Source organism: Mustela putorius, unplaced genomic scaffold, assembly GCF_011764305.1.
Source record: "Mustela putorius furo isolate JIRA1106 unplaced genomic scaffold, ASM1176430v1.1 tig00003834_pilon_pilon_pilon, whole genome shotgun sequence".
In the NCBI taxonomy this organism is placed as follows: Eukaryota; Metazoa; Chordata; class Mammalia; order Carnivora; family Mustelidae; genus Mustela; species Mustela putorius.
In genome coordinates, this window is record NW_025421987.1 from 104,738,139 (window position 1) to 104,752,006 (window position 13,868).

Genomic DNA, 13,868 nt, shown 5'->3' on the forward strand with positions numbered 1-13,868 from the left:
TCGTATCTTTCCCTCAGGTATAATCAATTTTTGTGTCTCAGTCAACAAAACTCAAAGCTGACAGGAGGAAATGAAAATAGTAGAAATACTACTGCCTGATAATTACTGATGTGTAGAGGTGGGAGGGAAGCCAAGTATCTCACTGCCTCCTATTTCCCCAACATTTGACCACAGCTTCTTCCACACTGACACAGATATAACATACCCCAATACAAGAGCTTTGGTAAAATAACACTAGGGGAAGAAAATGATATAGAGCACTAGAGCATCCATCTGTAGTCTGAAAAGCTAAATATCTCAGAGACTGCTTTATTTTCTTGAATAACCAGATAAGAAACACCCCCACAAAAATCCTAGAAATTTAGAGATTTTTGTTTCCAACAGGTGTAAATTAGAAGTGTACAAGATACATTTTCAAATGTATGTCCCATTTGTTTTGCTTTACAATGAAGACCATGAATAAATTTTTAAAAATGGCAGATATAACATACTTGATATTTACAATGGCTTGCAACAAATACCTGAAAAAATTTCTAATTTTCCATTTATTATTGCTATTTAGTCACAGAAAAAAACACTGTCCAAGAAATTTATTTTAGCATATGCCATATACTGATATAATAATTTTATATGAAGAGAAACCATTGCAGAAGTGGCTAATATGGTACCTTTACAAGGAAATAAAGAAAATAAACCAATAAATTCTTCCATGTAAAGACTTTTGATCTGCATCATTTCTTCAAAATATAAAACCTTAATATTAGAAGCAAAGAGAAAAAGAGCAAAGAAAACAATAAAACAGAAGATCCAGGATAAGGAACTACTTTGTGCAGATGTTTTGCATATGTAGTATATGTGTATGGGCTGAGTTATAATAAAAATACTTATGTACTATAGTCAATTCTCATGTAGGGTCAGAAAGTGATTTCCAATCAAACATGATTGGACTGACATTTTCTCAGTCTTCAATTACATGACGAATTACAGCTGTGTAGCAGTCACTTCTGATCAGCATTATCATGACAAATGCTTAATAAGATACAGTTTTTCTCCTTGTTCACTTGTAAAAATTGGTGCCTTTTTGTAATGTTCTACAAGTTCTTCCATGGTGCTGAATTTACGCTGCCCAATGCAGTAGACAGTCTCTTTTAGCTGGACTTTGAAATGCTTGTTCTTCCCTTGTGCTTTTAGCGATACAGAGAAATCATTTGGCTAAAAGAGAAAAAAACATGTAGGGTAAACATTTTGAAAGACATCTGTTAGCATTTTTATATTAGACTACTAATAATAAGTGCTTAAATTTTAGCTAAGTACTAGGTACTGTGCTAAATTATTTACACAGATTATCTCCTTTACACCTCCAACCAACCCCATTTTAGAGGTGAGAAAATCGAGGCCAAGAAAAGCTAAGTTGCTCAAAATCATCCATCTAGTTTCCAAGAGAGCCAGAATTCAAACTCAAGCAGTCAGACTCCAAAGTCTCTTAAATAGTATGCTCTAACACTCACGGCAAATCCCTTAGTTTAAAGTTTAACAGCTGAAGCACAACACCTATCTTCTCTCCTGCCAGACAACTGCAGAAACACACGAGAAAACATGAGCTAATGTGAGCTAACAGTAGCTATCTTAAAGACTAGCTGAGATAATGTTCTGAATTCTCCAAGGTGATAGACATTAATGAGAGGTCATAAACTCAAATGCCTGCAAGGGTAAAAAGACACATAAACAAGTGACAGGCTGGCTACACAGAAGGAACAGTGCATGGCCAATCTAAAGGAGGTGGCCACTTAGCTGTGATTGTTGCCTTGAAGAAATATGGGCAATGCTGGCAGGCCTTCCAATTTTAAAAGGAAGTCTGTCATCTGATTTTTTATAATATATTTCCCAGTATCTAAATACTGGTAATAAATTTGAATGCTTAAAAAATATTACTCGGGTGCCTGGGTGGTTCAGTGGGTTGAGCCGCTGCCTTTGGCTCAGGTCGTGATCTTGGGGTCCTGGGATTGAGTCCTGCATCGGGCTCTCCGCTCAGCGGGGAGCCTGCTTCCTCCTCTCTCTCTCCCTCTCTCTGCCTGCCTCTCTGCCTACTTGTGATCTCTCTCTGTCAAATAAATAAATAAATCTTTAAAAAAAATTTAAAAAATTTAAAAAAATAAAAAACATTACTCAATTCAAACAAAATACACCTGTTTGAGACCTTTAAAAATTCTACTGCTAAAAGTAATGGTGTATTTTGGCTAATATCTATGCTCAATTATCCACCACAAGAAAATATAGTGTTCTGTAATCAAGCTTACTTTCTTAGGTTTTTTGTTTTGTTTTATTTTAACCTAACAGTTTTCTGAACAGACTAAAAGTCTCCTTTTATATAGTTACTAACAAAGTTTCAAACAGTGAGCTTCTTGGAAACATCCTATATCTAGGGTTATTCTTACCACCTGCGCTAGGGTCACTCACTTTCTAACCCTACTTGCCCACTACTTGTCCTGGAAAGCAGAGCCAAGACAGATATCAAACAGAAAACAAATCCCACCACTCTTCCCTATCATTGATCCTTCCTTAGGGGTTATGTACAGGCCCCGTTTCCTGAACTTCGTATCAAGCAGTTCAATTAACCTCGATTTCTCCTTCTCTCCTTTCTTCCTCCCCTCTTATAAACACATAAACACCATATGTGTGTGTGGGCGGGCGCGCGCACGCACACACACACACACACCAGATAGGTTTTCTTCTTTCAACCTTTTGCACAATCACAAATTCACTTTTGTACAACTAAATACACAGAAACAAAACCAATACTAATGATTTGAAAAGTGGAAAACCAGTGGTATCCTTTTAAAAGGAAAAATAAAGACCATTTTAAAGGGAAATGAGTATCATCAAATTCTAATATCCTAAACAGTAACCAAAAGAGCCCACATAACTATTATTCCATTTTTATGATTTTATACTTATTACTGTTTTACTAGTTTTGGAAAAGGTATTTTTTATTGCAAATGCATTTCAAGTACAGTGAGTTAAAATAGGTTTTTGAGGTAAATAATTAAAGGGTTTCCAAATTCCAAACAACCAATTTATAGAAGAAAGTTAAATCTTAGTGTTTTTTTTTTTTTTACATTTAGGGATTTCCTTTATTAAGGATGATAGCACATCCAATATGCAATTTAAGAAATGCTTTCCCAGGTGTGCCTGGGTGGCTCAATCACTTAAGCATCTGACTTGTGATTTCATCTCAGGTCATGATCTCAGGGTCATGAGATAACCCCCCCCCCCAATCAGGCTCTGCATTGGGTGTGAAGCCTGCTTGAGATTTTCTACCCCCACCCCTCTCCGCCCTTCCTCCTATTCATGGTCATTCTCCATTCTCTCTCTCAAAAAAAGAAAAAAAAAAGTATTTTCCCAGTTTAGTTCACTATGTTGTTTTATTCTGAATGAAGAGTTGGTTCAGTTTTCTTCATTTTTCAGTTTAATGTGACAGAAGATATTTCAGAAACACAAGACCAACAGAATCAAGACCAAATAATCCAATGTAGTTATCACTGCTATGGCTGTATTTTATTTAAAATAAATATGACTGGAAAGAACACTGACTAGGTTCAGAAGATCTAAATTTATGTCCCAACTTATCACCTGGTTAATTTTAGGGAAGAAACTTAACCTTTCCAATCTTCCATTTTTTTTTTTTTAATACTTAAAGCTCTACTTCCATTTATTTGAAAACCAACTTACCGAAGATTCACTATCACGAATGAGGAAATCACCTTCATGCCCTCTTTCATTTAATGCCATTTCTGCTTGATGCCTGGTGACTTTCCCATAGTACCATGGATTGCCAGCAAACTTTCCAATAAGTGAAGGCCTAATGTAATCACACTGTGGAGGTGATGGTTCCAAACCTGAGGTTAATGGATTATTCTGCATAATGGTAACATAGTTTTTTGGCACCAGACCAACCATTCCATTGATCTTCCTGCATTTCCACCATTCAGGGTCATTTTCAGGCTTTTCAATAACATCCATTACATCTCCTTTCTCAAAATTAAGTTCTTCATCATTGGACGAACTGAAGGGGTAAAGAGCCTGTACCACATGCAACACTTGCCCAGTATTTAGGTTACTGACAACTGCTGCTAATTTCTCTGAGAGAGAACCCACATGGTCACCCAAAGGACTGTCACCTTCCTCAGTTACATAGTTTGAAGGGAACCATCCAACTTGTCCATTGTAGCTACCCCGCCACCACCCATCACTGCATTTCTCCATGACGATCACCTTTGTCCCTTTTATCAATGATAATTCATCCTCTCTCTCTGCCATGTAGTTAAATTTCACATAAGCAGGCATATTGAGGTCATAGAGACGTTCCCCTGGGTCAACAAAGCTATCATCAGCAGGAGATGCAGAATCTGGCACACTATGTTTTCTTTTCACTTTTCCAATGCCTGTTCACATAAAAAAGAGTAATAAGAAGAGAATATAAGATAATGATAACCAAAAAACCAATTTATTCATTATTAAAAAAGGATCTTCACCTCTGTAGTTCTTCAGGCTTTAAATTTATAGATAACAAATTTCTTCTTTTCTTCCTTTATTTTACATCTTCATGACTTGTTTATTTATAATTGGAAGTTTGTACCTTTTGACTTCCTTCACAAATTCTTTTAATAACCAAACATGTAAATGCACTTATTATGTGAGTTTACCTTCTCACCTTTTCTCTCAAAGGTGTTGAAATAATTGTGTAACATAATGACAGTTTTCCTAAATTTAACAAAATTTCTTCCAAATGTAAATACAGATGATTTCTCTCATATCTACAATCTAAGTACATATTCTTGTCTTACTTTATAAACCAAATTCCGCAATTAGCTGTATAAAAATAAAACAATAAATTACAACTTGATATGCAATGTAAGATTGTAATTATGTCTGGATAATCCTTCCATTTGCTTTCTTAGTTCCCAGATCCATGTTGCTCTGTTTATCTCATTATGTTCACTTTAAAATAAAACATTGTTTCCTTGTTTGTCTACCCTCACTCTGTTCACATGCTCCAGAAGAGCAGTGACTTGTTTACTTTTTTCACAGCTGTAACACAAAGATCGCAGCCAGTGCTTAGTACACTGTAGATACTTACTATATATATTTGTTTAAAAAAAGGAGAAAAGCATCACATGATACTACATCATAAATGTACACTATATCAACTTTTGTCATGTGTTTTTACTACTGATCATTTCTTAGCACATGATTTTATGTTCTGCTTCTACTGAGAAAACAGCGGCATTCCTAGATAAAACTTCTTGTACTTCCCACAATCTCAAAACTTATTACCCTCATTCTTTTTCTTCATGAAAGTTTCCAATCTCTGGTCTTCCTGGGTTTTTAACTTTTTTAAAAGATTATTTATTTATTTACTTGACACAGAGAGAGAGAGAGAGAGATCATAAGTAGGCAGAGAGGCAGGCAGAGAGAGAGGAGGGAGCAGGCTCCCACTGAGTGGAGAGCCCAATGCAGGGCTTGATCCCAGGGCCCTGAGATCATGACCTGAGCTGAAGGCAGGGGTTTAACCCACTGAGCCACCCTGGCGCCCCCCTCCTGGGTTTTTAAACATCATCTTTCCTGCCTCTTTTGGGACTCTTGGCCTTCCTTGTTTCCCTCCTACTCAGTCCCTTCTACTGTTTAAAAACATACTCCGATCACTTCTATTCCAAAATAAGGTTATTTCAATTCTGCTGTTCCTGTGAACTAAACTATACCATTCTCTAAAAAGCTGCCTCCTTTTCTTCCTTCAACTTCTTCACCATTCACTCTCACTCCTAACCCCTTATGATCTAATCCTTTAATCTCTACCATTCTACCAAACCATTCTTATAAAAACCGTGTCATCTCTTTACTTCCAAATTAGTACTTTTTAGAGCCCTCATTCTTTTGCAGCAATCGAGATCACAGATTATTCTATGCAGCAATCAAGATCATAGATTATTCTATTGTTTTTTCCTTTAACTTCTCTGAGAGTCTCCTGTCTTACCTACTGACCTGTCTGGATATTCTTGTGTACCTCTGTCTGGGCTCCTCTGAACCTTGTTATAAAATTGTACTGTACTTATTTTCTTGCCTTCCTTAATACGAGTGAGTTTCCTGAAGGCAGAAAACTGATCTTGTATCTCCAGCAACCATACAATAGGAACAAGTGAATGTCTGCTAAATGAAAAGGGGAATAGATTCCTCCATTCAAAGTGTTTCCCTAGATATGATGCCTGGACTTCCTTTCTACTTCAAGGATATCTTATACTTTTATTTTCTATAACTTCTGTAGAGAAGGTTCCAGGTGAGGTCTTTTACAGGTCTAAGCTCTTTCTGGAATTCAAGCCCCATGATTCCAACTGTCACTAGACATTTACAGACATCTACTACTAGCATCTCAAATACAACACTCATGTCCAAATAAAAATAACCTCTCCCATGGCCATAAATCCATTCCCTGCCTCCCAACTTCCTTACTTGTGGCTAATGATATACCAAAATATCCCCACATCAGGGATTTCTGGCAGAGTAGAGAATTCTAGGGCTCCATCCATCAAAAAGCAACCCCCACCCCAAAAAAAACTAGTTAAAATGAGCTTGCAAATAATGTCAGAATCAACTTTGCAGAACTCTGGAATCTAGTAAAAAACAAAGCAAAACAAAAAAAACCTTACAAAACTAGAGCAAGGATTAATGAAGAAAAAAGCTGCCACTTTGTAGTAGAAGGATGCTGTGGCATTTTAGATTGCTTGTCTACCATCTCTTACATCCTAAATCAGTAGTGACTTTGAGGACAGCAACTGGCACTCCTAATGCCAGAGAAAGCAATACAAATCTTATTCTCAAAGAACTGTGACACTGGGTTTCAACCTATCTGGAAGCCATGTGAAGGACTGGCACAAAGGCTTGCCTTGGTTTCACTGGACCTGGAACATTCTCATTCTTTTACTGAAATCAGTTAAGTGATGCAACAGCCTGAGGAAAGGGACAGCTGAGACAAGGAGCAGACAGAATGAAAACCCTAGGAAGGAAAAGATGGAACACCAACTTCAGAGCCCACACATGACAAAGAATATAGACTTTACAAAAACAGCTTAGAAAACTCACTAAACAAGCAAATAACCTATAATAAAAAGGAACAAAAACCATAGGAAGGGGGTAGAATCTGACAGAAGAAAAAACTGTCAACCAAGAATTCTACACCCAGCAAAACTGTCTTTCAAAACTGAAAGAAAAATTAAGACACTCCTAAACAAAAACTGAAGGAGTTTATCACACTACATTTGTGCTACGAGAAATGCTAAAGAAGGTCTTCCATGCTAAAATGAAGACACTAATCAGTAACCTGAAGCCATATGAGGAAATAAAGAACAACAGTAAAGGTAGCTTTATTCATAAATATAAAAGCCAGTAATACTAGGTTTCTGGCTTGTAAATCCTTTTTTCCTGTATGATTTAAGATACAAATTTATTTAACAATAATTTTAAATCAGGCACACAATGTATAAAGATGGAAATGTAGGGGTGCCTGGGTGGTATAGCTGGTTAAGCTTTTGGTTTCAACTCAGGATCATGAGATTGAGCTGGGCTCCATGGTCAACATGGAGTCTGCTTTAAGAATCTCTCTCCTCCGGGCACCTAGGTGGCTCAGTGGTTTAAGCTCTGCCTTTGGTTCAGGTCATGATCTCAGGGTTCTGGGACTGAGCCCCATGTTGAGCTACCTGCTCAGCAGGGAGTCTGCTTCTCCTTCTCCCTGTCTGTTTGCATGTTCACTCTCTTTCTATCTCTCAAGTAAATAAATAAAATCTTAAAAAAAAAAAAAAAAAAAAGAAGAAGAACTTCTCTTCTCCCTTTGCCCCTCTTCTCTAAAATAATAAAAAAAAAATCTTAAAAAAAAAATTCAAAGAGTAGTGCTGAATACCAGCTAAATTTGCATCAATTCAAATTTGACTGTTAAAAAGTTAAGATATTAATTATAATTCCCAGGGTAATCACTAAGGAAAAACTAAAAAAATAAAAGAAAAAGAAATGAGAAGGGAAATTGGTAAATCAGAAAAAAATTAATTACAAAAGAAGGCAGTAACAGAAGAACTGAGGGGAGAAAAGGCATGAGACATACAGAAAACAAATAGCAAAAGAGCAGAAGGTCTTCCTTACTGGTAATTAGGGATACCTGGGTAGCTCAGTGTCATGATCCTGGGTCCTAGGTTTGAGTTCCAGAGTTGGGCTCCTTGCTCAACAGGGGGCCTACTTCCCCTCTGCCTGCCACTCTCTCTCTCACTTTCTCTGACAAATAAAAAAAAATCTTTTAAAAAAGGTTAAGTGAATTAAAATACTGGACTAACGGGGCAGAGATTGACAGAATGGATTTAAAAACAAGATCCAACTCTATGATATCTATAAGCACTCATTTTAGATCCAGAGATACAAACAGATTTGAAAGTGAAAGGAAAGAAAAAGATATTCCTTGAAAATGGTAAACAAAAGAGAGCTGAGGCAGTCTTTAAGACCAAGTTGTTACAGGAGATAAGGAAGGACATTATATATTGATAAAAGGGTCAATCCAATAAGAAGATATAACAACTACAAATATTATATAAGCCCCAAGACAAAGCAAAACTTGACAGAATTAAAGGGAGAAAATGACAGTTCTACAATATAGAGACTTTAATACTTTTCAATAATGAGTGGAACTAGGCAAAAACTTAATAAGGAAATAGTGAACTTGAAAAATACTATAAGCCAATTAGACGTAATAGACATATAGAATGCTCATAAACAACAGCCAAGTGTACAGTTTTCACAAGTGCACATGGAACACTCCAAGATAAACCATATGTTAGGCCACAAGACAAGTCTAAACACATTTAAAGAGACTGAAATCACATAAAGTATATTCTCTGACCATAGTGGAATGAAACTAAAAATTAACAGAAAGGAAAACTGGAGAATTCACAAATATATGTAAGTTAATTAATATGCTCAAACAACTGGTAGGTCAAAGAAAAAATTACAGGTAAGGTTAATGAATACTCAGAGACACATGACAATGAAAACACAACCAAAAAAGCTAAAGGCTGCAGCAAAAGCAATGCTCAGAAGGAAATTTATGGCCCTAAAAGCCTATGATAAAAAAAGAATTTTTAAAAAAGATTTTTATTTGGGGGCCTGGGTGGCTCAGTGAGTTAAAGCCTCTGCCTTCAGCTCAGGGTCCTGGGATCGAGCCCCGCATCGGGCTCTCTGCTCCGTGGAGAGCCTGCTTCCTCCTCTCTCTCTGCCTGCCTCTCTGCCTACTTGTGATCTCTGTCAAGTAAATAAATAAAATCTTAAAAAAAAAAAAAAAAAGATTTTATTTATTTGACAGAGAGAGGGAAAGCAGGCTCCCTGCTGAGCAGGAAGCCTGCTGCGGGGCTCGAACCCAGGAAGGACCCTGAGATCATGACCTGAGCCGAAGGCAGCAGCTTAACCCACTGAGCCACCTAGGTGCCCCAGAAAAGGAATTTCATTTAAAAAAGGAAATTGATCTCACTCAAATCAATAACCCAACTTTACTCTTTAGGGAACTATAGAAATATCAAGCTAAACCCAAAGCTAGCAAGAGAAAGTTTATTATTAATAAAGATTAGAGCAGAGAAAAATGCAAGGAGAAAACAAAAACAACAAAGAATCAATGAAACTAAAAGTTGGTTTTTGAAAATAGCAAAATTGACTAAAGACTCAAATTACTAAAATCAGAAATAAAGTGGGATATTACTAGATGCCTAACAGAAACACAATAAGAAAAAAAAACCACTATGAACACTTGTACACTAATAAATTAGATAACCAAGATGAAAAAAACAAATTGCTAAAAAGACACAAAAATGTATCTTTACACATTTAGAAAATGTGGACTGACCTATAACAAGTAAAAGAATTCATCAGTAACCCAAAACTTCACAATAAGGAAAAGTCCAGGACCGGGTAATTTAACTCATGAATTCTAACAAACATTTCCTTTTCATATTTCTACAAAAAGAGTAGGGAAGAAATAGTCCATAACTCATTCTATGAGGTCAGCATTACCATGATATCAAAGCCAGATAAAGATATCACAGAGAAAGTACTGACCAATATCCATTATGAATACAAATTAAAAATTCCTCAACAAAATAGTCAATTCTTATTATTTATGGTAGTTACATTCAATAAAATTACCATGAGACACTAGGTTAGATCCTGCAAGCCTCTGTGCACATTTTTGTCAATCAAGCAATACATAACCTTGCTTATTAACAGGTTGCCCTGTAAAGATACTTTATTTAATATAAAATATTGATTAACAATGTACTCACAGCCAACATCACTGTAACTCATGCCTAAATGAAGCTTATCTAACATATATTTTTTTTCCATGAGGCAAATCACAACTTTCTTGCACTTAGGAACACGCGATGATACTTGAGGACTATACTTGGGGGTCATTTTAAATGCAAAATCATAAACCAAAAAATCATATCAGTAAGAAAACCATGGCACTAAATAGGCTGCATAAAGGACATTTATTTATAATATGAGAACTGAAACAAAAAGGCAGAGGATCACCTTCTTCAACATCAGCTGGCAACATGTGCATCAGGCACCTCAAAATTTCTGCCACTTTGTACATGTCCACAAAAGCACCACAATGATCAGTTTGGACTTACAAATAAACTTTAGCAAGTAGGTAAATTCACAAATATGGAATCTGTAAAAAATAGGGATCATCTATACTAACAAAATAATACAGCAGCATAGTAATAGGAATGTACATCATGATAAAGGGATATTTGTCCCAGGAATGAAACAGTTCAATAGTTCACCTATTGAACAATATGAAAATTAATTACATTTTACCACATTAACATAAGGAAGGAAAAAAACACACATGACTATTTCAACTGATACAGAAAAGCTCTTGATAAAAATCTAACATCCTTTCATGATAAAAAGTATATTAGCCAATTAGAAATATAAGGGAATTTCCTCAATATCGAAAAGGGCATTTATGAAACAAAAAAACAAAAAGAAAAACCTGCAGTTACCATCACACTCAATAGTGAAGGACTGAAAACTAAGATCAGGAAAAGACATGGATGCCCTTTCAGCCACTTTTATTCAACAATGTACTGGATGTGCTAGCCAGGGCAATTAGGCAAGAAAAAGAAATAAAAGAGATCCAAACAAGAAAGGAGGAAGTAAAATAATCTTTATTTGCAGATGACATGATTGTATATAGAGAAAATCCTAAAAAAGACCCCCCCACACTTAAAAGTTAGAAGAAATGAATTTAGCAAGGTTGCAAGATACAGTCAACACACACAAAAAAGTTGCATTTCTATATACTACCAGTGAACAATTTGAAGAGGAAAGAGAAAATAATTCCATTTATAATAGCATTAATAATCAAATATATAGGTTAAATTTATTAATCAAGGAGCCAGAAGACCAGTATACTGAACACTACAAAATATTGCTGAAATTAAAGTAGACCTAAATAAATGAAAAAACATTCTGTGTTTACGGATTTGAGGGCTCAGTATTTTTATATGGCAATACTATCCAAAGTGACCCACTGAGTCCATGTAATCCTTATCAAAGTTCCAATACTTCTTTTTTGCAGAAATGGAAATGCTGATGCTAAAATTCATATGAATTCCAAGGGACACCAAATAACCAAAACAATCCTAAAAAATGAAAATAATGGGGCACCTGGGTGGCTTAGTTGGTTAAAGTGATGACTCTTGATTTCACCTCAGGTCATGATCTTAGGGTGGGGAGATCAAGCCTAGTGTTGGGCTCCATACTGGGCATGGAGCCTGCTTAAGATTCTCTCTCTCTCCCTCTCCCTATGCCCACCCCTCCCCCCACCAAAAAAGAAAAAATGAAAACAAAACTGGAGGATTCATACTTTGCAATTTCAAAACTCACTTCTAAACCAAACTCACTTCTAAACCACAAAATAATCAAAACAGTATAGTATTAGCACAAAAGGACAAGCATATAGACCAGAAGAACAGAGCTGAGAGTCCCAAAATAAACTCATACATCCATGGTCAATTGATTTTCAACAAGGGTGACAAAGAGGAAAGAACAGGCTCTTCAACAAACAGTGCTGGGAGAAATGGATATCCGTATGCAAAAGAATGAAGCTAGACTCCTACTTTGCATGACAAAAATTAACTCAAATGAATCAATTACCTAAATATAAGAGTTAAAATTTTAAAACTATCAGAAGAAAACAGGGAAAAATCCTTATGACCTGGGAACTAGCAATGAATTCTTAGATCTGATCCCAAAAGCACAAGCAATAGTAATTACCAAAAAAAAAAAAAAAATATTACAATCTACAGTCTATATCCAGAACACATAAAGAACTCTTAGAACCCAGAATCAAAAAGAACTTATTTCAACAATCGGAAAAGGACATGAACAAACATTTCCCCAACAAAGGTATACAAATGCCCCCAAAATACATGAAAAGATGTTCATCATCTTTGTTGAAATGCAAATCAAAACAATGAAATACCATTTTATACCTATCAGGATAGCTATAAAACAAACAAAATTAGAAAAAAAAAAACACATATTCATGGGAATTCAGAAAAAACTGGAACCCTTCCTACACTGTTGATCAAAATGTAAAACGGTACAACTACTGTGGAAAACAATTTAATGGTCCCTTCAAATATTAAAAACGTAATTACTGTAGGATCCATTAATTCTACTCCTATGCATATACTCAAAAGAACTAAAAACATACATTCAAATACTTGTACACAAATGTTCATAGCTTCACTATACTCAATAACAAAAAGGTAGAAACAACCCAGATGTTCATCCACAGATTAATGAATAAGCAAAATGTGGTATATATCCATATAATGGATCACCCATAAAAGGATGAAGTACTGACACATGCTACAACATAGATTAACCTTAAAAACAGGATGCCAACTGAAAGACTCCTGACACAAGAGATCACATATTGTATAACTCCATTTACATGAAATGGCCAGGATAGATAGAGAGCAAAATTAGCAACTGCCAGGGGATGAAGGGAGGGTATAATGGGGACTGACTATTTAATGGGAATGGGGTTTTCTTGGGTGATGAAAACGGTTTGGAATCAGATGTGACAGTTGCACAACACTCTTAGTATAATAACTTCCACTGAAATGTATACTTCAAAATGATTAATTTTGTTATATGAATTTTACCTCATAAAAATTTTCTTTCTTTAAAGATTCCCAGAAAGATTTCCTTTCTGCCAACACTTTCCATTCCCACTATTCCCATGCTATTTCAGGCCTATTTTGTTGTGTTTGAGTCTTCAATAACCCTTCAGACTAGTTTCCTTATTAATCCAATCTGTCCCACTCCAATCCACCATCTATAAATATAGTTGTAATCACATGACATTATTGCTCGAAACTCACCAGTGGCTCTTCATGGACTATCAAATTAAGAGAAATACTCTTTCTAGAATTTATACCCCTCTCCAGAATATCCACACTCTTCCTTTCTAGGATTATGATAGACAGTACTGAAAAGAGCAAAGACTTTGTAATTTTTTTAGAAAGATTTTATTTATTTGACACAGAGAGAGAGATAGCGAGAGAGAGAGCGAGCATACAAGCAGGGGAAGCAGCAGGCATCCTGCTGAGCAGGGAGCCTGATGCAGGACTTCCTCCCAGAACCCCAGGATCACAACCCAAGCTAAAGGCAGATACTTAACTGACTGAACCACCCAGGTGTCCCAAAATACAGCACAGATTTTTCAATGAGCCTTTGAGTTCAAATCCAAGCTATACCACTTACTG

The 13,868-nt window shown here is 35.9% G+C and overlaps 1 protein-coding gene across 5 annotated transcripts in view; it reads right to left on the bottom strand.

The window, feature by feature from the left end:
* Positions 1-276: 276 nt before the first annotated feature.
* NCK1 (NCK adaptor protein 1) overlaps positions 277-13,868 on the bottom strand; it is an 80,284-nt gene continuing 66,692 nt past the window's right edge. For all 5 annotated transcript variants that reach the window (XM_004762449.3, XM_004762450.3, XM_004762448.3 and 2 more), the window contains 2 exons: positions 3,730-4,442; positions 277-1,212 (listed from right to left, as the gene is read on the bottom strand). In XM_004762449.3, the coding sequence (XP_004762506.1) occupies positions 1,018-1,212; positions 3,730-4,442 (908 nt within the window). In that variant the 3' untranslated portion in view covers positions 277-1,017. The remainder of the gene's footprint in view (positions 1,213-3,729; positions 4,443-13,868) is intronic.